Source organism: Lepus europaeus, chromosome 15, assembly GCF_033115175.1.
Source record: "Lepus europaeus isolate LE1 chromosome 15, mLepTim1.pri, whole genome shotgun sequence".
In the NCBI taxonomy this organism is placed as follows: domain Eukaryota; kingdom Metazoa; phylum Chordata; class Mammalia; order Lagomorpha; family Leporidae; genus Lepus; species Lepus europaeus.
Genome location: NC_084841.1, coordinates 38,146,184 through 38,174,182, shown reverse-complemented (window position 1 = coordinate 38,174,182; position 27,999 = coordinate 38,146,184). Strand labels below are relative to the sequence as shown.

Here is a 27,999-nt window from a genome sequence, read left to right as displayed (position 1 = left end):
TCTTGAAATCTTTCTTCCAAAATTGAAACTTCTTTAGTATATACACAGGGCTTTTTATCTCAGCAAGGTCTAGTATCTACTAATTTAGAATCATTTGTTTGGCATACTCAGGTTTTATCAAATCATCTTTTCTTACCAAAAAACCAGTGACACTCAAGAATTCAAATAATTATTTATTTTAGAAATATTTCTACACTTGATCTTAGCCAAAAGGCTGAGAAGCGATATTTTTTAGAAATGTTTCTTTTTAAAACTTTTAGATTTTTGAAATGTAGAGTGACAGAGACAAGGGGGGGAGAGAGAGAGAGAGAAAGAGAGAGAGAAATCTTCCATCTGTTGGTTCAACAGCCAAATGGGCTGCAATGGTCAGGGCCATCCAGACTGAGGCTAGGGGCCTGGAACTCCATCCTGGTCTCCCATGTGGATAACAGGAGCCCAAGTACTGCTGCTCTCTCAGGCACATTAGCAGGGAGCTGGATTGGAAGGGTAGAGTAGCCAGGACTCAAACTGGCACTCCAATATGGGGTGTCAGCACTGCAGGCAGCTGCTTAACTCCTACTACAACTCCAGCACCTAAACATTTGTTTAATATTGCTTCCCCACAATATGATATGGTTTGCAAAAATGCTTTCTTGGAAGAATTTAAAAAATGAATATGAACTTTCATAATTTTTTTCATATTATTTTTTCTTCATTATCAATCTTTCATCACCATTTACCAAAAAAATAAAAAATAAAAAACTCTTCTGTTCTCAGTAGGACTGAGTTGCTACAAAAATCACTTTTCAAATTGAATTTTAACTCCATTGCCTCTGTGTGCTTATCTCATATGACATACAGGAGTTTATCATACTAATTTGTTCACTTTTCTATCAACCAGATTGCAGGTCTCTTGAGGTTAAGGTCTATTTCTCTATTTGTAGTACAGCTACTATTTTAGTACATGACAAACAGAACACATTCAATATTAGCTATTTGAATCCATGCATGGAGTTGTCATCCACCAATGAACAATGAAGAACTTGCTTGAGAGTAGGCACCACTTGGGACCCTAGCATCTCATATCCCATTGCATGGGTTTGAATCTCTGCTCCATCCCAGACTCCAGTTATCTGCTTATACACACCCTGGGAGGCAAGTACTTGGGCAGCTCAAGTACTTGGGTCCCAACCACCCACATCACAGACCTTATTGGATTTCCACCTTCCAGCTTTGCTTTGGCCCAGCCAAGGCTGTTACAAGCATTTGGGGAGTGAACCAGTGGATGAAAGATATATTTCTGACTCTCTTTCTCTCCCGTCTCTCTGGCTTTTGAAATAAAAACCTTTCTTTAAAAAATTTAATGGAGATGGAATAAAGAAATTTTCAGATAAGACAACTAGACAGACAGAAAAGTCACCTCTTTAAATGGAATGAAGATCGACAGAAATTGTAAACCACTTTTCTCTTGATGTTTTAAAAATACATATGATTAAGGTAAAACATAACACTTCATATCATGGGATTTAGAACATATGTAAATAAGACTTGACAACTGTATTGTCCCAATATGTGTTATAGCAACTCCCAATAATAACAGGAAGGGTAAAAAATGACCACACTCAATTGCATATTTTAACATTAAACAATAACCAAGAAAAAATTAAGGCTATTCATAGTATGGTAATCCCTAAAGCAATGCCACACACATACACACACAAATAGCTTAAAAAGCCAACAGATAAATTAAAATGGAATTTGAAAAATCATTTTGCAAGAATTAACCCAAAAGAAGGCAGTAAAGGAGGAATATAAGAATAAAAAACAGAAAGAACAACCAGAAAACAAAAAGTAAATGGAGTCTGCATTCAATCATATAAATAATGGTATTGAATGTTAATGGCCTACACACTGAATAAAAGGAAAAGATGACCAGAATGGATTAAAAAGCAATATCCAACTCTATGCTGGACCTCCTTAAGAGCTCCACATTCAATAAAGCAACACAGATATATTCAAAGTAAAGGATTGGGGCCAGGGCTATGGCATAGTGGGTTAATTCTCCACCTGCTGTGCAGGCATCCCATATGAGCGCCTGTTCTAGTCCTGGCTACTCCTCTTCCGAACCAGCTCTCTGCTGTGGCCTAAGAAGGCAATGGAAGATACCACAAGCCCTGGATCTCCTGCACCCGCAGAGACCCGGAAGAGGCCCTGGTTCCTAATCAGTTCAGTTCTGGCCTTTGGGACCATGTGGTGAATGAACCAGAGGATGGAGGACCTTTCTCTCTGTGTCTCCCTCTCACTGTCTGTGGCTCCACCTCTCAAATAAATAAATAAAATATTTTTAAAAAATAAAAAAAGAAAGTAGTGGATACACCATGCAAACAGCAAGCATAGGATGCCTCAGGACAAAGATATAAAGGGATGATTCAGAATGATGAGTGGATCAGGTCCTCAGGAAGAATGCATGGCCATCATGACTGTGTAGGCATCTAATAACAGAGTGTCCAAATATATGTAGAAAATTTAGCAGCATTACAGGGAGAAATAAATACTGCAACAATCACAGTTCAAGTAACCAACAGAACCAGACCCCTCCCCAAAAAAATCAAGACACAGAAGATCTGAAATTGATAATTGATTTTCACAGAACAGAATGTCAAGATACATCATATGGTGAGCTGTAACACAAGTCTCAAGGCTGCTGAATGGGTGGATGGACATGGTTCACCAAGCTCAAACTCTGGGTTTGCTAGTTCATTTTGTCTTTATGACACCGAGGTTTTGTGTCACACACCCTCCCCCCAGCAGAAAGTCACTACCTTTCAGAATTTGTGACTAGACTTAAGACTTTGCAACTATGGCCACAATGTATTCCTCCCAGGCAAGTCCAAGTTCCCAAGACTCTACCAAATTCCTGGCATGCTACCTGGTTCTTGGAAAGAGATTAGACAACGATAAGAAATTTTGGGTAAACAGGTGAATTGCAAAGAAGGATGATTAGTGATGAGACCAAGTATTTAAGTATTTTCTCTTGTAAAGCATATTTAATGGTTTAATTATTAATTCAAGAATCGTATTTGGTAACCTAGTATAAGTCAAATACTGTCCTAACACTCAGTTAGGTTTAAGTAGAAAAAAATCAGAAGTGATAACTGTGGAAGATTAGCTCAAAACATAAAAGAGAATATGAAACATAATGAATATAATAAACAAAGAAACATGAACATTTTAAAGTACAATCATATTTTTCTTTCTAAATATTTAAATAATATAGAATTACATGAAATCGCCAAGATCCTAGTCTCCTGTCTCTCCTATCCCATTTTCCCCAATGCTTGTATATTATAGTCTTTGGTACAGTTCCAAACAAGAATGGGATTAATGAGACAATTTATATATAGCTCTATGCCAGTTAATCACATGTGCATCACCTACCCACTATGCAAATCAAGATACAATGCTACTCACTCACTCAAAGATTTCCCTCATGCTACCCTTTTCAGAGTCACATCTGTCTCCCTTCACCCAAACATCTCTAATCCCAGGCATTCACTAATAAGTTCTACATCTCTATAATTTTGCCATTTGATAAATGTTATGTAAATGGCATCAGAGAACATGAAGCAAAGCAGTATTCTGAGGCAGAATTAGTATTTTGAAAAATAGGCAATATTAAGGATAGATTTAACCAAAGAGCGATCAGGTTAAGAAGCTATTGCAGTAGTAAAATATGAGCAAATAGAAGTGGAAGGTATGCAAAGGGAACAAAGAGGCAGGAACAAATGGCAGATATTGGACCGCAGCCAAGTGTCCAGCTTTGGGATTCATGGTTCTGGAAACAAATGCCAAGAATAAGATCAACTCTCCATGCCAGGGGTGCCTCAAACAAGCTAGGGAAAATATCTATCATGACCCCATATGAATCTGTTTTCCCATGATTCACCCCATTATACATTGGGGATGTACTATGCAGAAATGAAATTGCTGATGATCAGGGTACTCCTTCTGCTCTGGCAATACTGTGTGACAGAAGCCTGGCAGCATGCCAGAGATTGTGCTCAGTACTAAGCTGAATTAATTCCCACAGCCTACCATCTCAACCAACGGCAGCTAGCTTCATTTTTCATCCAAATCAATGTCTAACTCCAAAACGAAGCCTTAATTCATTCCTTTGTCTACCTCCAGATAGGCAGCCTGCTGTGGTTAGAGTCAAACAGGACTCAAATTCCAGTTTTGAGGATTACTAGCTGGGTGGCATAGGAAAAGGTACTTAGCCGTCCTCAGCTTCAATCTTATTTCAGTAATATGGGAAAATCCATACTTCCACCACAAGAACCTGCTGTGATGATTTAATGGCTTAACAGGTGTAAGGCCCCCAGGACAATGCCAGACACACAGCAGCAGGTGCTGAGTAATTTTAGTCAGCTTCCAGTATAAGCAATTAAAATTTACAGAAGTGAAATTTTACATGAATGAATGTTCTCTGGGGAACTTGATTTGCTGAAAACAAACACAATGTATTATATTTATCAGAGACCAAAGCTGACACTGATGATTTTACTTTATGATCACATTGTCTTCAAGATATTAGGAGACATTCCCTTGCTCGTGGCCATACCTAATTTTTTAAGTACAAAATAGAAAACAAAAGCCCTGCAAAATGTTTCATCAGCTCCTTGGGCTACAGTATTTTCTTGATAGTATACCAGAAGGAAAATCACCAGGACTGTAAAATCCTAATCAGTTTCACTTTGTGGCTTACAGGGGTCTAAGGGAAATAATCTAGTACAAGCAGACATGGATGATTAAGCTAAAGGACCTAATAGGCAGTGCCAAAAAAATTGCAAAGAGGCAAAGCTTAGATGGATTTAAGAGTATGGTTAGCACTGCTGTACCTAATACTATAAAAGCAGTCAAAAAATACTGTCAAAAAGGGAGAGGAAGTAAGGTAAACATGAGAAGAAAAACCAACAGCAAGCTCGGAATTCCTATTTGGGGGAAAAGGCTTTCAGAGTTTTAGAATACGTTAAAATATCATCACATTTAGGTGGTTTTCAAGAGAAACTCAAGACAAGTCATTCTGTGTTTGAGATGCCCTATATGTGCAGCATGGTGCACAGTTCTTAAAAATCACAAGTTTGACACTACAATTTACATTTCTTGTACATTAACAAGTTTTAAACAAAATGGTTATTTTCACCTCTTCTTATTCTTCTGAAAGCATCTGGCCCAACAGAAGTCACATCTTGATAGCTAACAGATCCTGAAGGAGTGCCTGGGGTAGCCATCAGGTGTTCAGTATTCATCTAATCACTTATTTTACTTATGTATTTATTTACTGGCATAATTGAAATTATTCATAAGGCCATTCCTGTACTTAAACTCAGTATTTGCTCCACTATTATCCCTTTCCTCTTAAAATGTCTGCAAAGAGCCAAGAATAGGTACAATTTAGTCTTAATTTGCAAGTACAGGGCTAGAAGAAAATTCTTCAGGAATAGTAGGGAGCTCAAGAAAGATGGTAGTTTTAACGCAACGCAGATGGAACCTGTGATTTGAAAGTAAGAGCTTTAGAAGACCTTTCAGTTTTTCTGTATTGTGTGAGACCCAAAATGTTGTAATGTCTGCCATCTGTAACAAAAATCTCCTGGATCCCCAGTTCACACTCTTCCAACCACATCCAAAGGTTTTCAAAGTATTTTATTATGGAATGCCTTGTTTCACTCTACCCTCAAAAGTATAAAACAGTTTCTCCAATAAACTGCACATCCTTACATCTCTTGTCAGACTTTCAGAATTTACATAAAAGAAAGAAATGCAGAAAGCAACAAATACTGTGGCTCAATTTTCTTTGTTCCACTACAAGTCAGCAGCTGAAACTTGAGAATAGATCATCCCATATTTCACCTTCAGACAGACTGCAAGAAAACTCATTGCAGCACTCAGAATTCTGTCTTCCAACTCTTCAGTGCTACAGGGTAAAAGAGCAACTGCCCCACTATGCACCTCCAGAACCTGTTCTAATATTTCAAAGCTACAAAGTGATTTGAAAGACACTGAAGGTGCACATTTGCTATTTCAATGCCATCCAATTTCCAAGACACAGACCTCCAAATTTGTCATCATGCTCATCTTACAAAAACCATTTTCTAACTGTCCTGCCCACCCAGCTGCAGCACCCTCAGTCACCACTATTATCCACACTCTTTACATCATTTATCCAGGACTAGGGATTTTTAGGACATTCTTTTTTTTTTTTAATTTTTTTTTTTTTTTTTGACAGGCAGAGTGGACAGTGAGAGAGAGAGATAGAGAGAAAGGTCTTCCTTTTGCTGTTGGTTCACCCTCCAATGGCCGCCGCGGTAGCACGCTGCGGCCGGCGCACCGCGCTGTTCGCACCGCGCTGTTCCGATGGCAGGAGCCAGGTGCTTATCCTGGTCTCCCATGGGGTGCAGGGCCCAAGCACTTGGGCCATCCTCCACTGCACTCCCTGGCCACAGCAGAGAGCTGGCCTGGAAGAGGGGCAACCGGGACAAGATCGGTGCCCCGACTGGGACTAGAACCCGGTGTGCCGGCGCCGCAAGGCGGAGGATTAGCCTAGTGAGCCGCGGCGCCGGCAGGACATTCTTTTTACTAAAAATCCTCCTTTTACACCCATCTAGATGGACAATGTTAAGCCGTCCACAGTCCCATGGCCACACTTCCCCAATCTGGACCTCCTCGAATCCAAGAATACATCTTGAACCTTGACTTGCAAACACTTCCCTTCTAAAAGCTCAAACTCCGTGTCTGATTTTCTAGCCACAGTTTTATCCCTTTCCAACTCTTACTTCTGTATTTTCCACTTTGGCTTCCTCAAACCATGCATTCACTCATTTTATCTTTTATCAGTCCCTCCAGGCTTCATTTTCTGCTTTATGACTATAGTTACTTAACTGGCAGCTCCAACTCTGTAACTGTCCAGCTCCTATCTTTCCCCTACAGACGACTTACCTGATCCTACAAGCCCAACCCCGTAGGGTAAGTCATGTTTTGTGTTCTCAGCTCCTACACCTGGGCTTTTGAGTGCTGCTAGAAAGGACAATGGCACCATATGGAGAAGTCCTCAAACCAATTTTTAACAACTCTGCTCAATAAGGCCAGAACCCATGCCTCACAGACTCCCTTGCTTTTTTCCTGATAAGGTATTTTTTCAAGCATTTACAACTTTCTAATATCATCTTAATGTTTTGTTTACACATTAATATAGATGACATTGTAAGGTTACTTGCTCAAGGCACTCCAATATTTCCTTCTCCCACCAATTATCACCTTTATTCTCATATAGTGCTTCTCTCCTAGACTACCCTTTTATCAAGACCCATGCACCTACTATAAATAGTCCATAAACCCACACTTCTTCTGGGATTTTCTGTTAATGTAAGAAATCCAGGCTGGCGCCACGGCTCAATAGGCTAATCCTCCACCTGCAGTGCCCGCACACCAGGTTCTAGTCCCAGTCGGGGCACCAGATTCTGTCCCGGTTGCCCCTCTTCCAGGCCAGCTCTCTGCTGTGGCCCGGGAGTGCAGTGGAGGATGGCCCAAGTGCTTGGGCCCTGCACCCGCATGGGAGACCAAGAGAAGCACCTGGCTCCTGGCTTCGGATCAGCGCAGTGCACTGGCCGCAGCACGCCGGCTGAAGCGGCCATTGGAGGGTGAACCAACGGCAAAGGAAGACCTTTCTCTCTGTCTCTCTCACTGTCCACTCTGCCTGTCAAAAAAAAAAAAAAAAAAAAAAAGAAATCCATCAAATCCATCATTTGAAATCATATCAAAAATATGTAATTATGGGAATGAGAGCAAAATTGTTTTAATTTTAATTTGTAATTAGTTTTTAACAGATTCAATGTGCTTTGCAGATACAATTCTAAGAATATAATGATCTTCCAGGCCAGCTCTCTGCTGTGGCCTGGGAGTGCAGTGGAGGATGGCCCAAGTGCTTGGGCCCTGCACCCCATGGGAGACCAGGAGAAGCACCTGGCTCCTGCCTTCGGATCAGCACGGTGCCAATTGCCGTGGTGGCAATTGGAGGGTAAATCAACGGCAAAGGAAGACCTTTCTCTCTGTCTCTCTCACTGTCCACTCTGCCTGTCAAAAAAAAATATATATATATAATGATACGCCCTCCCTCCTTCCCTCTCCCTTTCTCCCCCCCCACTCTTCTCACTCCCACTCTCCCTCCCCCTTTTTTTGAGACAGTGCATTTAAAGTATTTGAGACAGTGCATTTAAACCTACTTTACAATAGGAAGGATTAATATTTCGCCAAATAAGCAGTTTAATAAGTAAAAAGCAAAAAGACCCTAGTTTAGTGGGAATATAGACAATGGCTATAAACAATAATTGAATGAAAAATGACCATTTCACCAATATACAGTAAATTTTAAAGCAATCACAGATCACTAAAAATACAGTAGTATGACATTCTTAACCAATGGTTTGACAATGGTATAAAACAAAGTTTTGCAAAAATGTACTTGCAGCAATACTGATACACACAGACATTTCGTCATTCTTCATAGTCATACATTAACTGAATGAGTTTAAAAAACAGAATTGCCAAAACTAGAATTCTATGAACCAGTTCACTCTCCAAATGCTATCAATGGTTCAGCTGTGGGTTGGGCTATGAGCCACAGGGATCAATGCAAGTGAGTGGGAGAAACCCAATTACCTGAGCCATCATCATTGCCTCCCAGGATCACATTAGAGGAAAGCTTAAGTCAGGAGCTAGAGCCAGGTATCAAACCAAGACACACTGATATGTCACACAAATGTCTTAACCACTTAGGCCAAACGTGTGTCCCTAACCAAACATTTTTTTTTCCATACTGGATACATGCACTTTTTGCAGTGACTCATTATTTTTGTTTAAATAGGCAATGGGTGTAAAATTATAATTGGGAAATAATAGTCTTATCTACTGTTTTTCTTCTTTCTTTTTGGACTACAGCCTTTTGGGAACACAGCAAAAATTTAGGGAAGTGGTAATATTTCCAAATTCTAGAACAGTATTTCCAAGTGCTTACCAAAATCAATTAGCCTTCCGCACTATTCATTAAGTTTTTGAAAAATGTTTTGTTCTTAAAAGATTAAAGTGGAAAGTACAATTATTCGAAAACAACAGCACCGTGCTTAAATGATATATTTTGGCCATGGAGTTCACTGATTAGTAAATAATTAGCAAATGCCATTTTTAAAGTAGTGAATACATAAATAAAAGCTTCAAGGTTACAAATAGCTAAAACAGCCATGTATACTGGCTTTACCAAAGAAAGGTAAAAGGTTAACAAAAATGTTACAACTATAGTACCCATTTTGAATACAAATCAAAACTGAACACTAGTATGTAGATATTTTGCTTAGGAAGCTTCTAGAAAGCAGACTGTTGACCCAGGATCCAAAAAAAACAAAAATTATGTAAGAATGAGTTAGAGGTGAAGGACACTCCATAGCGGCTATTTGTTTAGTTATAATTGATGGTGTTTTAATATTCTGCAGGTTTTCTAATGGACATATAAGGAAGTGTTTTTTTTTTTTTAAGTTATATTGAACTGAATTTTGTGGAGACTGCTTGTGGAAACATCTGAATCTTTTCTTCTGCTGTTTTTAGTTAGTCTAGCTAAAGATTTGTTGATTTATCTTTTTAGAAAACAAACTCTGATGGAGACATTTGGCCTAGTGATTAAAACATCATGATGGGGGCCGGCACTGTGGCACAGCAGGTTAAAGCCATGGCCTGAAGCACCAGCATCCCATATGGACGCTGGTTCTAGTCCTGGCTGCTCCTCTTCCCATCCAGCTCACTGCTATGGCCTGCGAAAGCAGTAGAAGACAGCCCAAGTCCTTGCGCCCCTGCACCTGCATGGGAGACCCGGAAGAAGCTTCTGGCTCCTGGCTTCCAATCGGAGCAGCTCCGGTTGTTGCAGCCATCTAGGGAGTGAACCAGTGGATGGAAGACCTCTCTGTCTCTACCTCTCTCTGTAACTCTTTCAAATAAATAAAATAAATCTTAAAAAAAAATCACTATGGATGCTTGGATCTCAAATCAGAAGGCCTGGGTTCCAGTCCCAGCTCTGCTCATGATTCCAGGCTTCCGCTAATTCACACACTGGGAGGCAACAGGTGATGGCTCAAGTAGTTGGGTCTCAGTCATCCTTATAGGAAACGGAATGGAATTCTTGGATCCATACTTTGGCATATCCCAGCCTAAACTATTGCAGGAATTCAGGGAGTGAACCAGTGGATGAGAGGTCTCTGTTTGTCTTAATCTGTCACTGCCTCCTAAATGAATGAATGATAAGAATTTTTAAAACTCTCTCTTTCCTTGATCTTTTCTATTGTTTTTGCAATATCTATTTCATCCATTTCTTCTCTGATCTTCATTACTTCTTTCCTTCTGGTAACTTTGGGCTTAGTTTGTTTTTGTTTTCTACTTCCTTCTAGTGCAAGGTTAGGTTGCTTGAGACTTTTCTTTTCTTTTCTTTTAATGTGGGAACTTATTGTTACAAACTTCCATGTTAACAATTGTTTTGGCTATATTCCATAAATTTTAGTATGTTAACATTTTCACTTATCTCAATACATTTTTAAATTTTCCTTCAGTTTCTCCACTGATCTACTGGTTGTTCAGAAGTATATTATTTGATTTCCATATACTTGTAAATTTTCTGAAGTTCCCCATATTATCAAGTTCTACTCGTGTAACACTGCAGTCAGAAAAGACAGTTGATACGATTTCATCCTTCTTAAATTTGTTGATTTGTTTTGTGGCCTAACATATAATCTATCCTGCAGAATGTTCCATGTGCAGCTGAGAAGGTGCACTCCGCAGCTAGTGAATGGAATATTCGTCTGACAGTTCTACTGCACATAGCTTAAATTTAATATTTCCTCATTAACTTTCCATCTCCATGGCTGGTCTATTTAATTGCCTATGTTTAAATGCGCTGCCTTACTATTCAAGATTATTAATAAATTAGAGGTTGATTTCTTTAAAAAAACAAAACAAAACAAAGAAACCCTTTAAAATAGCACCTGATTCTCAATGACACATTCAGAATTCAGACACTCCTGAATGTCCCTACTTCATCCTGGCCATAAAGTTACATTCATATGACCTATTTTACCAGAATACTTTCTTTCTTCATCAAATATTGTAACTTAAGTTATCTCTGGATAGAGAATCATATTTGGAAAATATTTGCATTTAATCAGAATGGTAAGCAACTACTGAGGAACAAGGAATGACTTTTTATGTGGACCTACTACTCCCAACCAACTCTCCCTAGAAAATTGGCCTAGATCTAAACAGTTGGTTCCCAGAAGGTGGCTCTCTGGCAGGACAAGAATCATATGGATCCTGGAAGCCTCAACTAAACGGAAATTGATCTGATTATGAAAGGTGAAATACGCTGAAGAAAGTTTTTTGCTTTTGTCTTTCTAGCCTTCAAGAAGGAAATAACAGAGGCTCTTAAAAGTCCAATCCAGGATTGCACATGAAAATATCGAGACAAGTTAATTGTATCTCCTTGCTGAATAGATGCTCAACAGTTCCTGGTTCTAGATTTGTAAACTCCAGGAGACCCATCTGGCTAATTAATACTGTCACTGCAGCTTTTTTATTAAATGAAGAATTACCTTTGAAAATTGCTTATGATCGGAGGGGGAGACTCTAAGGGAAAGTTTAAAAATTTAAAAACAAGCAAAGAAGATCTTGGGTATTTTTAAATGGGTACTGCAGAGCATAAATCATAGAGGACTGATATTAATGCAAATGATTCCTGTTCTTGGCATTATAAACAAATTCTGTCTGCTAATCTCAGTGAATTAAATGTCTATGCCTCCAGTTCTCATTTGGACCATCATTAGCAGGCAAACGCAATCAAAGATGCTCTGAAATGCATAATTGTATCCTTATTTCAGACTAACCTAGATGTTAAACTGGTCAAGCCAACTTGACCAGCATCAATACTACTTAAACAGCATCAATACAACTGCAACAGTGTCCAATAGTAAGAAGCTGAGGCCATTAAAAGGGATTTAAAACTAATTTAATGAGGCTATAACACAATTCCTGGTTTTAAAAAATACATGTACTAATGTACATATATGCACAGAAAAGGGTTTTAAATCACATATATCAATGCATCACAAGCCCACTCTCTGTACAGACTTATAACCACATGGGGCTTTCTTAGAAAGAGGGGCTAAGCTTTTACTTTTTTTAAAGATGTATTTATTTATTTGAAAGGCAGAGATACAACAGAGAGAAGCAAAGAAAGAGAGGAGAGAGGAGAGAGGAGAGAGAGAGAGAGAATTTTCCATCTGCTGATTCACTCCCCAAATGGCCGCAAAGGCCAGGGCTGAGCCAGGCCAAAGCCAGGAGCCAGGAGTTTCTTCCAGGTCTCCCATGTGGGTACAGAGGTCCAAGAACTTTGGCCATCTTCTGCTAATTTCCCAGGCCACCAGCAGGGAGTAAAACAGGAAGTGGAGTAGCCAGGACTCGAACCAGAGACCATAAGGGATGCTGGTACTGCAGGTGGAGGCTTAACCTTCTACACCACAGTGCCAGTGCTGGGGCTATGCTTTGAGCAGAAAAAGTTCATTGATTGCTATTATTGCTGACAGTGTTTGCTTTTGTCTATTTTTTCTTGAATAAACTCTATTAATATTAATTGATGAAAAACATAAAGGAAAACTGCTAGATTTAATTAAAAAAACACACTCCATAGTTCAAGTGAAAATATATTCACAAATATGTGTGAAAACTCCCCAACACCTCCTGATTTGAACCTACTCATCCTTAAAGTATATTAGTTTGTATTTTAACTCTCTTAAGCCCTCCCTCCCAGCTTCCACCCCACATTGCCCCATCTGACCCACACAAAGATAAGACCTCTCACCATACACTTTCATAAAGCCTATAGTAAAGCTGCTCAAAGTTTCCACAATTGTATTTGGATGAATATCAGATAAAAGCTTCTTTCTCCCTCTAGATCTAATTTCTTTATGTATCATATCACTATCATGTCCCAGATGCTCACTACATATCCAATTTGCATCCTAAAAGGTGTTCAAAACAGAGGTATAGAGACCAACATTGTGGTACAGCAGACTGTATCCCACCTAAGAGCATCAGTTTGAGTCCTGGCTACTCTGCTTCCTACAAAGCTTCCTGCTAATGTTTCCTGGGAGGTGGCAGATGACAGCTCAAGTGGTTAGACCCCTGCCACCTGTGTGGGAGACCTGGATGGAGTAGCTGACCGCTGGCTTCAGCTGGGCCAACCATTCGGGGAGTGACCCAATGGAAGGAAGATCTCTCTCTCTCTCTCTGCCTTTCAAGTAGACAAACATTCAAATATATGTATAGCTCCCTTGCCATGTGCATTGAATGCTCAAATTATGGCAGAATAAAAAGTATTTTAAGTCTTATCAAAGATAAACCACCTAAATCCAATTAACTTATGTCTGTCTGTAAGTCTGATTTTAAGAGAGATGAGTAAAACTTGTCTTTCATGCACAGGAGCAGATTTTGACATCCACAATATTTTAAGTGATACAGTTTGACCTGTTATGTATCTGCCTGAAACAAGTCATTATAATGGAATTTTTGCTGTGCTGTATAATGTGAAGAGAACAAAGGAGTCACATTGTCTGCTTATACATTACGTGCAGAGGGTTCAAGTGCATTCATCTATAATTCAGCTTGCCCCAAATCATAAAAATATTACACTTGATATTTGCAACCATGATTATAAAATTGAGAGAAAAAAACCTGCGAAGAGTCCTCCAAAGTCTTGGAATGCCAATATTTGTAGGCCAAGAAAATAGGTGTAAAATAAATTACAGTGCACAACATATTCTGTTCAGGTAGCTACCCTGGAGCCAGACAAATGAGCACTGAGATCCTATTCTACTACTACCTCAGGAGAGAAACAACCATCAATCCGGTTTATAGGAATGTTCTTTCAGTCACTATGCACCCTCTTGTGCATGATGAATTTCTATTACGACAATACATTATAGTGACACTAAATGATATTGAGGCCCTAGAATACAGTACTGTCTAGCACTTGAATCTGTGTATTTTAATATTGTTTGTTCAGGTTTGACTCTTAGGGTGGGCATAAATAATGTGCTGTCTAGTTTCTCCTTCCATGCAATGTATGTTTAAAGAGTAAATCCAATACTTGGCATCTTGGATTTTGGCACAATGAATTCACTGAAGAAAATGACAAAACACCAAGTCCCCCAGCAAAGAAGCCCTGGTCTCAGCAGCCAGACCCCTATGCTAACCTCATGACACGAAAAGAGAAGGACTGGGTGATAAAAGTGCAGATGGTTCAGCTGCAGACTGAGAACCCCCGCCTGGATTACTATTACTACCAGGAATATTATCGGAAACTAGAGAAGAAGCAGGCAGACGAAGAGCTACTGGGACAGAAGAACAGTGTTGAGTCTCTCGAGCTGGAAACGCCTTACATATAGAAGGCAAAGGTTTACGAGTCAGTGGTTCGAATTGAGGGTACTCTGGGTCAAGTAGCTGTGTCAACGTGTTTTAGCCCTCGCCGAGCTATTGATGCTGTACCCATGGAACTCAAGAGCAGGATACTGGAGCTGCAAGCAGTGAAAGGCTTCGCCTATTGCACCAGATTGAGAAGATGTTCCTGCAGTTATTGGAGATCGAGGAGGGCCAGAAGGATGGGCCCTCACAGCCCTGCAGCTCTGAGCAGCACAGCAACCAGGTCGAGAAGCTCTTCCAGGCGCTAAAGACCCAGGAGCAGAACAACCTGGAGGAGGCAGCAGATGCTCTGCAGGTGCTCTCCGTGAGGAAGGGGAAAGCCCAGGTGGCCCGGCTGCTGCCCTTCCTGCCCCAGGATCGGGCTGTCAGCCTTCTTTTGGCTATCACCCACCACCTGCCCCTCCTGGTCCGGAGGGACGTGACTGACCAGGCCCTACACATGCTATTCAAACCTCTGGGCAAATGTATCAGTCACTTAACCTTCCATGAACTCCTCCGAGGACTTCAGGGACTTATGTTGCTACCACCCGGCTCCTCAGAGCGACCACTCGCCATGCTGCTTCAGAATCAGTTTGGAATATCTTTGCTCTATGCTCTGCTGAGTCATGGGGAGCAGCTGGTATCCCTGGATTCTACTCTAGAGGAAGCCAACAGTGACCACACAAGTTGGACAGACCTGGTAGTTCTGATTGCCTGGGAGATAGCCCAAATGCCTACAGCCTCTCTGGCAGAACCACTAGCCTTCCCCAGCAACCTACTTCCCCTGTTTTATCACCACGTGGACAAACAATTGGTTCAGCAGCTAAAAGCCAGGATGGAGTCCTAGGCCAGGCCAAAGCCAGGAGCCCAGAACACCATCTGGATTCCTCATGCTTGCCTGGATCTACTGATCAGATCTGGAATATGCAGACGTGGAAAACTCAATCATGAGGCGCTAGCTATATATGCTAGGTCTACAGGGATCCAGAAACTCCAAAGCCATTTCTTAGGCCTTTAGCATGTGGAGGTCCCTCCCCAAAACATATTCATATCCTTTCTTCAAAAACCTATAACATGCCTAAAAAAGGCATAAAAATGTGTAACTAAAGAAATAACAGGAAAAAAAAAAAAAAAAAAAAAAAACTATGGAAAGTCACGTCTCTATAACCATAGCTCCACATAAGTCAATGAGTTTTCTCAGGGTGTAGAATGCAGAGAAAAACAGAAAGTAGGATTTATCTGTTTAATCTGAGGTAGAAGATATATATTACTCATCCTGGGAATATTTGCAATTTGGATGAAAATTGTAAGGCCATGAAATGGGCCGGCGCTGCGGCTTACTGGGCTAATCCTCCGCCTGCAGCGCTGGTACTCCGGGTTCTAGTCCCGGCTGGGGCACCGGGTTCTGTCCCGGTTGCTCCTCTTCCAGTCCATTTCTCTGCTGTGGCTTGGGAAGGCAGTGGAGGATGGCCCAAGTGCTTGGGCCCTGCACCCGCATGTGAGACCAGGAGGAAGCACTTGGCTCCTGGCTTCAGATCGGCTCAGCACGCCGGCCGTAGCGGCCATTTGGGGGGGGTGAACCAACGGAAGGAAGACCTTTCTGTCTCTCTCTCTCACTGTCTAACTCTGCCTGTCAAAAAAATAAGTAAATAAATAAGGCCATGAAATGGAAAAGGAGACCCAAACAGTAAATGCATTACTGACAAACTCATTTGTTTGAAATGATTATGTGGTTTTGAGCAAATCATTTACCTCCATACCGAAACCATTATCATGAAGGACTGTGTATGTTTTAATCCTCCACTGACAGCCTTAAATGAAGAAATGGTCACTCTACTCTTGTACCACGGCATAAGCCTTTCCTTCTCCCTTGTCTCCTTTCTGTTTCTGAAGAGTGCCAGTGAGCCACAAAAGGAAGGAAAGAGGCAAAATTTCCTGCCTGAGTTTTCCCAATCCCCATCCTTACCCTCAAAAAAGATCCTTGACAAAACATTACAAGTTTCAAATGCACCAATTAAAAAGATGGACATCCAAATGGAGTCTGAACTAAAACCTCAGGAAACGGGAGAAGTTCAAGCTTGAAAGCCTTTATAATTTTTTTTTCAAAATGTTTACATTAAATAGTATTAAAGCAAAACTTTCTGATTGAATTCCAAAGTATTTTGCAGAACAACCAAATCCTTCAAACTCATCCTCTTTAGTGATATGTACCAGTTACTGTTCAGAATGTGAGGATAAGGGAGCAAATGGTGCACATGGATCAGGCCACTCAAGGAAGGCTTCTGTATCAGGGTGTGTGGCATTTCAGAGCACACAAAACTGGTGAGTATTACAGATTTGAGAAAACAAGCCTGTGTGGAAACCTGATCTGCTGGAAACTGCTGGGAATATGACTTGGTAGAAGAATAATTATACTGACTATTGAAGTAAAGTCTTGCATGCTAAGAGACAGACTTCGATAATCAGGACATCAGATTCAACTGTAGATATTGACAAATTGCCCTTTTAGATACAACAAATTGTGAGGCTACGAGTCAATAATTGATGAGCCATTTTCTAAATTATTCAACAATCACTATTTCTGTCCCTGAGCATAGTTTAATTGAAATCTAGACTGAAATACTGCTATCCAGAGCTTAATATAATCTTTCCAAAAAAATGCCTTCTTATATAATAAGAATATTAAGTTAAAGAGCATCAACCAGGGAAATAATCACGTAAGATCTTAAACTACTTCCTCAAGAATTTTAAAAAATATTTTTAAGGGTATGTAGAATTTGAATCTTCAGTTATTTTTTTAAAGTCAGGTTGTCCATCAAAGTCCAACAGCCATCATCTGTTACGTCAGGAACGAGTTTCTCTCCCATTTGAAACAGTTCTGTGACCATTGATCAGAAATTTAAAAAGCATGTTTTGTAAATCTATTCAGTTTCATTTTCTGTAGTTTTATATACATATATATAATCTGCTGAGTCAAAGCTATTGTATGTCATTGCATTTGTCATTAAAATGCAACTTTTACTACTCTGTCTTCAAAGTCAAATCACTCCATGAAATAAGGTGTGCTTCCAAAGTACTGACTTAATTAGTGTTTTATGTTAATATTGTTCTACACATCTACTATTTGTATTCAGAATTCATTTTAATTGTTTTCAGTAAATCTGAATAAAACAGTGTTTGGTTTTACAACTTAAACAGAAAAATTACAACTAATATTCATCAATTCTGCAGATATGTTCTCCCATATGTTCTATTTTTTTAAGGTTCTCTCCCTTACTTTTTGTACTTAAATTTTCCAAATTTGAACTCAACCTTTCTTAGGATCAACCACCAAACTATTATTTATTGTGTTGAATTTCCATTATCAGCAATACTAAGAAATCCATGATTTTATGTTCATTCAGTAATCTTTTGGGAAAATTAATGATGATAAAGACTGTTATGTGAATCTCTCACCTCACTATCATAAATTTCTTTTTTTAAAAGATTTATTTATTTATTTGAAAGGCAGAGTTAGAGGGAGAAAGAGAGGCAGAGAGAGAGAGAGAGAGGGGTCTTCCATCCTCTGGTTCATGCCCCGATTGGCCCCAATGGACAGAGCTTTGCCAATCAGAAGCCAGGAGCCAGGAGCTCTGCACCCCTGGGTGCAGAGGCCCAAGGACTTGGACCATCTTCTACTGCTTTTCCAGGCCATAGCAGAGAGCTAAATCGGAAGTGGAGCAGATGGGTCTTGAACCAGCATCCATATGGGATACCAACACTGCAGGTGGTAGCTTTACCCACTATGCCATAGCGCCGGCCCCTATCATAAATTTCTGATCTGAAATCCTGGTGGCCAGATGTGTTTCGAAATTTAAAGCTTTTCATATCTAAGAAACACAATACAGTGCATACTTTACATAAATCCCCAGTAAGAGGCCCTGTCATTAAAAAAAAAAAAAAACAAACAAACAAAAAAACAGTTTTCTGTAGAGAGATGCTGAGTGTTCTCATTATATGGTTTAGAGCAAACAGTAAGTAAGGTTTAGAGTGTTTATAAATAACCTCACATCAATTCAATCAGATTGACACTAAATATGTTTGGGCCAAATTTTCAAAATAATTTTGCTTCATTTTTCAGAGCTTTTTGGATTAGAAATACTGGATAACAAATTGTATCTGATGCATATATTTCAAGCTTTAATATCCAAAAGAATGATTCATGAGGCCAAGTTCTGTAATTAAGTGAATGCATAACTGAGTATAGTAAGAAATTTATAAATAACTGTTGAGTTCTATGCTTTATGCTTCCCTAATGACTAAATTGAAAAAAAGAAAGAAATAGAGAAAGAAAGAAAGAAAGAAAGAAAGAAAGAAAGAAAGAAAGAAAGAAAGAAAGAAAGAAAGAGAGAGAGAGGGAGGGAGGGAGGGAAGGAGGAAGGGAGGGAGGTAAGAAAAAAGGAAGGAAAGAAGGAAGGAAGGAAGAACAGATGGGGAACAGAGAGGAGGGAAAGGGAAGGGAGGGAAGGGGAAAGGAAAGGAAAAGAGAAAAGGAAAGAGAAAAGCTAGAAGTATCTGAAGCAGATTACAAACATTCTACAAAGATTAGGATGATACTATTTTTTACAAAGAAAATTGCGAAAAGCTCTCTGGTAACTCTTTACTCTGGCACAACTAGCGTGTTTTTCTTATTTAGCATACAAATAAACTGAAGAACTCTTCCAGACTTCCCAGAGTTACACAAGCCAGGTCTGCACAATCAAATGCACACTGTTAGGAATTTATGTGACTCAAATTTAACAAAACAACATATGCATTCTTTTGGAGAGAAGAGCAAAAGAAAAACTCAACTGAAAAAGGAAATTCAAAAGGAGAGACTTGTTTTGATTTCACTCTCTGCAGGTCAGACAAAGGATAAAAGGTTAGGGAAATGGGTTGAGTGGTGGCAGAGGTATGCATTATGATCTTGATTCCAGAGTTTTAGGTTGAAATAAAAGTCACAGATTACCCATACCCCCTCACTTTATAGATGAAGAAACAGACTTAGAGATACCCATTCAGTTCCACGTGGAACCAGTGGCATAGCCAGGTTTTCTGTTACTTGGCCTTTTGTGATTTTTCTTTGCTGAGCTTTGCTATGGCAAGAAATTTCTGATTACTCTGCAACAAGATCTGATTTTTCTTGCTCTATATACTTCCAAACATCCAGTCAACAGAGTAAAGTGACTGCCTCATGTGAGCCAAACTCCACACACGCTGCTTTCCTGCATGTTCTTCTCACTAAGAAGCCTGTTTATGCAATAGTTTCTTAACTTCTTATGCTTCACCTTGGATCATCACTAACAAAGAAGCTTCTTCATATTCTGTAAGTATACAGTCTGCTCAAAAGCAATCACCTAAAATATAACAAAAATATCTCAGTTTTCACCAAAACAAAGTACTGGTTAATAATCAGCACAGCAGGTCTGTTATACCAGCTGTTTTCAAGAAATAAAAGTCATTTGACATTTATAAAATTATATACACTAACAAAATAATTGATGAAAACACATCAACAGAATTGGGTTAAAGTTCTCCAAATGCTACTAAAGCCTTTAAATTTCATGTTTTTAAAGATATGGCTCAATTTGGGAAGAGGAAATATACCAGCTATTTGCCCTGATTCATAGTACAAAAGCAAAAATACTTTTTAATGTCTTAGTTAACTTATTCTTCTGAGTGCTCACATTTAGAAAGTATTTTAAATGTTTATTTGGCAATGCTTCCATTCTAAAATGTATCTTGCCGCTTCCTCCTCTCTTTCTGCATTCTGAAACAAATTCTGTTCCAGTAATGGACATTTAATAAAAGATAGGAAGTGTCCCAACACCAGACTTCATAGTCTTAATATATACTATTTTTTTCCTTTTAAGACCAATGAGCATTTTTATGTTTAAAGTCGGTAAGCTGTCAGGAATAATACTGAGGTTGTCATCAGCATTAAGAAGGAGGACAAATTTATCCATAAGAAAGGGAAGGAAAAACATTTGAGACAGGTAATCTGGAAGAGATGGATGAAAGATGCCTGAAGGAGATATTCACACCTAACTGAAAAGAAATAATTCAAAAAGAGTAAGCTTTCTGAACTGCAGAGAACAAAACTTACTCCCATAACATCCATGGAATTATAGCTATAAAACAGGCCATCGATCTGTTCCTTTCACTTTACAGGCAAGGAAAGTAAGGGCCAAGAAAGGTCTATCAGTTAGCCATATGTTTCACAGCACCTCGTCCACAACATAGGTCTTCTTTGGTCCAGATGCCTTACTTTATATTTTATCATTTCCAATATTTAACTGAATTTTTGAGCATGTTTACTCACATATATAGGTGGCAAAACACCAGTTCAAGCTCCAAGCCAGAAATCAGTTAAAACTAATAACAAAGTGCATTTAATAGCCAAGTGTAAAGAAACAATTGCTTTATCTTCTTTAGCAAGCCACTTTTATAAAAAGAAATCAAACTAACTTTATTTGGCAATAATTTTGCAAATAGATTACTTATCAAAGCAGAGTTATTCTAACAAGATGACTCTGTTGAAAACTATTTTTACTTAGCCCATGGATGCCAAAGCAATAGGAAAGCAAAAAATCTAAAAGAGCAGTGATGTTCAACACTGCACGTTAATATGTGTGGAGGACTGGACCATAAAACTGTCATATATCAAAGCAAATTTGTGAAAAAAAAATGTTTAACTCTCACTTTGAATAATTATGAGCCCATGTGGTCTTTTCTACATCAGTGAAGATCTCTGATTTGGCTGACCATAATATTAAATGTTTTTCAAAGTTAACACACATGTATTTCCAACACAAAATGATGTGGAAAAACTCTGAAACCTTTAATGTAAAATTTATTTTAAGGGTGATGACAAGGGGCAGGCGCTGTGGCACAGAAGGAAAAGCTGCCACTTGTGATGCCGGCATCCCAAACAGGTGAAGGTTCGAATCCCAGCTGCTCCACTTCTGATCCGGCCCCCTGTGCTAATGCGGGTGGGAAAGCAGTAGCAGATGGCCCAAGTCCTTGGACCCCTGAACCCACATGAGAGACCCAGAAAAAGTCCTGGCTCCTGGCTTTAGTTCAGCCCAGCTCGGTTCATTACAGCCATTTGGGGAGTGAACTAGCTGGTGAAAAGTCTTTCTCTCTCTCTCTCTCTCTCTCTCTCTCTCTATATATATATATATATAATGTCTGCTTTTCAAATAAATAAATCTTAAAAAAAAGAGTGATGTCAAAATAAAATATCCAAAATTGTGGAACATTCTGAACTTTGGTGGCAAAGCTACTAACTCAAAAATATTTAATTCCCTTGACTGAAATATAATTGAAATACTAGTTTTGCTTTCTCTTTGGGAAATATTTCTATATCAGGCAGTCTCAAAGAAAAGCAATTACTAATTCCAAGTCTCACTTGAGTGCCAATAAAAACTGTGTAATTTTTTAGGAACTGAGGAGACTGGAGGACCTCACTTTTGAAAGTGTGATTTCATGATTGTTTACAGCCCTTAGCTCTTCCACTGCGGAACGGTGGTTTTTATTTTTTCTTCATACGCAGCCCAGGTCTTCCTGGCCAAGATCCGGCCCCCACCTCCTAAAGACGCCTCTTCTGTGTTACTGCCAAACTCTTCACCCTCCATCTTTTCGGACCCTCCTGAGTTCCTAGGGACCCCACAGCTAGCCAGTAACCTCCCACCCCTATATGCGCATTCTTCAGCCCGGCTGCCAGGTCCTGCCTCTCCCTCTGGCTCCCCGCCGCCATTGCTGAAAGCCAGGTAGCCACGTGGCCCAACCACCAGTGTCAAGAGAAAACCCCAGAGGCCTAAAGAGTTAAATATTTTGTAAAATCCTACAGGTGCTTTCAAAAATACTGTAAGTATTCAAAAATACTGTGTGAAGTAAGCAAGTGCCTCTTGTTGGTTAATGAGTTTATAATTTTAAACGTGGCAACTTAAAGTCTTTTGTCATCCACAATTTTATATATCATATTTGCTGTTCATAACACTAAAATGTTGTTGGTTCTATGTTTAGCTGTCCTCCTATAGGTTCCGATGGACTTTTTCCAGCTACTTCTATTGTATTCAGTACTTCAGGACGGCTCTGTAAACAGATGAAGCCAATAATGTATTATAGATACCAACTGAAAGTATGTTAACTGAAGAGCAGAAAGTAATTCGAATCAATTGGTAAATTAAAAAACAGTTAAAGAGTTTAAAAAGCTATTATTGAATCTGCTATTCTATTATGTTATATGTGTATACATACTGTATGTCTACAGGGGAAAATTTATTAAGAACTCTTTTAATAGGCTTGTAGATAAAAGATTGCCCATAAATTTATTTTTTAACTTTTATTTAGTAATATAAATTTCCAAAGTACAGCTTATGGATTACAATGGCTTCCCCCCCATAACTTCCCTCCCTCCCACAACCCTCTGAACTCCTACTCCCTCTCCCATTCCATTCACATCAAGATTCATTTTCAATTCTCTTTATATACAGATCAATTTAGTATATATTAAGTAAAGATTTCAACAGTTTGCAGCCACACAGAACATAAAGTGTAAAATACTGTTTGAGTACTAGTTATAGCATTAATTCACATTGAACAACACATTAAGGACAGAGATCCCACATGAGGAGTAAGTGCACAGTGACTCCTGTTGTTGACTTAACAAATTGACACTCTTGTTTAAGGCATTAGTAATCTCCCTAGGCTCTTGTCATGAGTTGCCAAGGCTATGGAAGCCTTTTGAGTTCACAGACATCGATCTTATTTAGACAACGTCATAGTCAAAGTTGAAGTTCACTCCTCCCTTCAGAGAAAGGTACCTCCTTCTTTGATGGCCCGTTTTTTCTACTGGGATCTCACTCGCAGAGATCTTTCATTTAGGTACTTTTTTTTTTTTTTTTTTTTTTGGCCAGAGTGTCTTGGCTTTCCATGCCTAAAATACTCTCATGATTGCCCATAAATTTAAACAACTAAAATTAATCAAAGTTATATTTGACTCATGTGACCTGAATCTCTGTATCAGATGTTTTAAACTTGTTGGTGGAAAAAAACTAAAAACATTTTATATGTTTGTGCTTAAGTTTACTGGTTAAACAAGCTACACCATGTTAGTTACTTAAGAGATGTTTGCAAATATATGTATTCTTAAAGTTTATAGAAGGCATTGGACCTTCTGGTAAATGTTTTCTTAAGTTGTTATCTAATGGCTGAAATCGCTTGCTAAGTTTTCATTTGATACTGCTATTGTCAGTAGGCAATCTAGGACTTGCTCCCTCATTTCTCTATTCTAAGTCCAACTTGTTCTCTCATTTCTCTGTTCTTTTTGAGGTAGGAAACTAATTCTCCTCTGATGGACTCTCCAAGATGAAAAATTTGAATTCTAGATCTTATAACAGGGATAGCTAACATTTTCTGTAATAACAGAGTAGCCAAAATGAAAGCTTAAATTATAATTTCACAGCTAATCTACTTCGCCATCGGCACAGTAAACAGGGAAGACCTCCCTTTCAGACCAAAGGGAAAGAAAGTTTTAAAGTGAGGACATAGTTTTCCTCATGGGCATTGTCTACCTCAGAAAAACCACTATCAGAACGTGCCTGTGACTATAGACTTGTAGTTTAGGCCACAAAGATTAGAGATGGGACTTGAGCACCCCCTTGACTTGCATCCTCTGGTCTGCTTCAACAAAAACTAGGAGGAAAAGAAAGCTAGGCATCAGAAGCAATGTAAAGATAGGTGGCAGCCTATTAATGGCTGATCTGTACAGTGACCTGCCCTCAAGGAGACCCAACAGGCCAGTCCACTGCAGTGGCTTTCAATGTGGTAAGCCTGGGCTTCAGCAGAAGTCAGCTTGTGAAGAGCCCTGGCAGCTCTGCCAGCCAAGAGTTGAATCAGTGGAAATGGACCTGCCCTGGAGTCGAAGGATGCCCAGGTCAGAGCCACAGATCTTATTGGCTCTAAGCTGAAAAGCGCTTCACTCAGCCCAACTTCCAAAGTGACCACAGCAGCTGAGGGGATGGCCAAGTAGGGTCAGCAACATTGCAGGCAGAATTGTAAATTTCCTGTTAGAGATGCCACTTGCCTTTACCTGGCCAGCTCTCCTCCCAGGCCAGGTAAGTAATGGAAGTCAACAAGGTGCCTTCCCCAAGGAGGTTCACACCTCCCTTATGATGCACCCTATTGAAGAGATAGATAAGTCTGGGCCTCTTAACTTACAAGGCCTAAAGCCCACCAGATTATTTTCAAGCCCCTTCTGTCAGTTTATATTTGTCTCTCAATCAGAGAATCTATTCGTGGCTTAGACAGCACCTTTCTCGGGTCCTCTAATAATGACTGTCTTTTTGTTCTAGACCCTGTCTAGCCCACTTGGGTCTCATTCCTTTGTAATCATAACCTCTACTCTAACATCAATGGCTCTGCTCCCAACCTGTGTGTACTGATGGTCCTCTCCCCCACTTAATGTTGTATGATTATTCGGAATTTCTCTACAGACAAACCCCTCTATCTGCAAAAGTTGAGTGGCCTTTCTCCCGGTCTTGGCTGGGATCAGATTTAAACCACGTCCATCAAACAATCCTCACAAGGGTCCAGAGATCCCCCTCATTTCCTCTCCTCTATGAAATCCTTTCATTACCTGGTTAATGCCACTCTTGGGATCACTGGTTGCTATTCTCACCCTGACTTGTATACTACAGTGTCTGTTTAATTGTTTACAGCAGGTGATAATGGAACAAACCAAGGCCTTCAACAACCAGGTGGTCAACCAAATGCTGCTACAGGGATATATTTGGCTCCCCACCCAGGATACAGATGCTTGAGACATCGCCCCATGCCAGCGAACAGTACCTCATTGCCCCCAATCAGCAGAAAGTAGCCAGAGAGACTCATCATCGCCCCCTTTCCTATCATCAAAAGGTTGGGATGGTAGCTTTGGGATCTTCAAGGAGAGAAGGCCTACACTTCCGGGAATGGAGAGTCCCTACCTGTACTTCCGGGGACGAAAAGTCCTTGTCAAGGTCCCCACGGGTGCCTAAAGGTCAACAAATGAGGATCAGACCTGCCTCAACCTTTAACCCCCACACCCTGTATCTATAAAAGGAGCCCTCCCAACCTCTGACATGCGACTTCCCTGGTCCCCGCTGTGTTGCGACCGGGGAACCTCTCCCAGGAGCGGAATCCCAATAAAAGCTTGTGAATTAATTGATTTGTCTGCCTGGGAAGATTTGTTACACGCCGGACACCTTGCAGGTAGATATTAGATAAACTGAAAAAGTGAAGTTGACATAGCTGCCAATTCAATTGTACTCAGAATTTTATACAGGAAAAAGGAGTGAAAATCATCTAGATTTTAAAGGATTGTACAAAAGTTTAAAAATAATGTTGAAAATTCTCTCAGAACTCAAAATGTTAAGATCAATAGAATCATTCTTAAGTGCTGATTCACAGGTTAAGTTCAAAGTTTAATTATTTAAGTCTGATTTCAATGGCATCAATTCATCACCTAGACCCATTCTGATACCTAAAACTACAAGGAACAGTGTAGCTTCTGCACTGAATATTCTCTTTTAGTGGAGGAAATGGGATAATCACTGAGAAATACTCATTAGAGTAGAAAGGAAAACATTATGCCATCAATTGCTTCTACCTATAGACTGGCACAGGATTAAATCAATCCTGGCTATGTCTATGTCTGCTCACCTTCAAGGCCAAGACCTTCCTTCCCAAGTATGCACCATCCTGACACTTTCCAACAATCACAAACATAACCTTCGGAAGGTCACTCAAATGGATTATCATCTCCTTATGACTAAAAACACTATCAAATTTCTAAAGCAAATATGATAGGTGCTATATAACAAACATGATACCCTGAGAGAAATGTCATTCACATTCAACTGGAAAAGTAGTAATAAGAACATGAATTCAGTAATTAGCTCTCATCAGTCATTAATAGCATGAACTCTTATTCCAATAATTGGGGAAAACATGATTATTGAAGATCTACTCTGTGCCAACACTCAGTAAGTTTCTAGTCTAAGGAGGAAAAACACAAAAATATCTCACAAATAAGTGGAAACCAGAGTTGTGATAAATGCTTTAAAGAAAGATACCATAAAATAAGGGCACACTGACTTGCCACACAGCACAGAGTAAGTTGCCTGGATAAATAGATGATGAGTAAAAGAAAAGGCCTGGGGGGAGGAGGCAGAGGAAGCTTGGTGCAGAGGTCAACACACTGCTCAAGACTCCGCATCCCATATAGGAATACCTGGGATAGAGTCCTGGCTCCACTTCCAATCCCAGCTTCCTACTAATACACATTTTGTGAGGCAGCAGGTGATGGTTCAAGTAATTGTATCCCTACCATCCACATGTGAGACCCAGACTGAGTTTCAGGCTCTGGGCTTTGTCCTGGGCCAACGCCAGCTGTTGCAGGGACTGGGGGAGTGAACCAGCAGATGGAAGACCTTTCTTTGTCTATCTTTGTCTCTGTCTCTCTGTTTCTCTTTCTTGCTCTATTTCTCTGCCATTCAAATAAATAAAACAAATGGAAAGGATTGAGGGAACTCAAATGTACACTCTTCATCCTTCGAAATTTTCAGTTTTCAAACTGATGGTTCCAAGTCAAATGCTGAATATTTTATTTTTATGTTATTCCTTGGTATATCTGTAGCCCCCGACACAGTGGAAGGTGCAAACTATAATGGACCTTAACACATTTTATTGAAATTAACTGAAAACAAGCTTACAAGATTGCCTGAAGGATTTCGCTAGTTTGAAAACTACAGTCCCTATCTACCCTGGCCAAAAGTCCGCCACCAAAGTACTCCACCCAGTACCTGAACAAGGAAGAGGAGCAGAAGAGGGACACAGCCGAGCATCATTAGTGGCAGTCTCCTCAAAAGGAAACCAAGGCCTCATGGAAAACAGCAGCAGGCCATAGCACTGGGCACACTCCAACAGCAGAAGGAGTGTTTGGCATGTAGGAGCTGGGTATGACTCACAACGTGCCCAAATGTGCCTGCAGCTCTTCGTACAAGGAAGTGTCTCAAACATGCATGTAAATGGGGGAAGGGGTGGGTCATGAAAATACCGAAGTCCAACTGGTGGTAGGAAGCTGAGAAATAAATGATTACTAAAAATTACCATGAGAGCTGTGTGCCGTCACTCACAGAACACTGTTACAGAGGCACTGACTGTGTTAGTCTCACAAGCATCAGAAGTCCTGAGAAATCTCAGACTAACTATGAATATCATCCTGACCATACAGAGTGGGATTATCCCATCTTTAAGAAAAAAGGTAGTGTCCAACGGTATGCTGTTTTGGTTATTTCCACAGAAATAAACAATATTGGAAAACAGAGGGCTGTACTACTCTAAAACGCAATTTCCCTCCACAGTATTCCCACCGTCCACTTTTGGGCAACAGAGGGGCCTGGCCTCTACCCT

At 39.8% G+C, this 27,999-nt stretch overlaps 2 protein-coding genes and 1 pseudogene across 2 annotated transcripts in view; 1 reads left to right on the top strand and 2 right to left on the bottom strand.

Moving 5' to 3' along the window:
• Positions 1–27,999, bottom strand: part of PARP8 (poly(ADP-ribose) polymerase family member 8) — a 201,061-nt gene that overhangs the window by 86,052 nt on the left and 87,010 nt on the right. The gene's annotated exons all lie outside the window — the stretch shown is intronic.
• LOC133774769 (U2 spliceosomal RNA) lies at positions 93–226 on the bottom strand (annotated as a pseudogene).
• Positions 14,265–15,370, top strand: LOC133774690 (protein PAT1 homolog 2-like). Its single transcript, XM_062212600.1, is given in 2 exon segments — positions 14,265–14,607; positions 14,610–15,370. Coding segments are annotated over 2 exon segments (1,047 nt in total). The 5' UTR covers positions 14,265–14,321.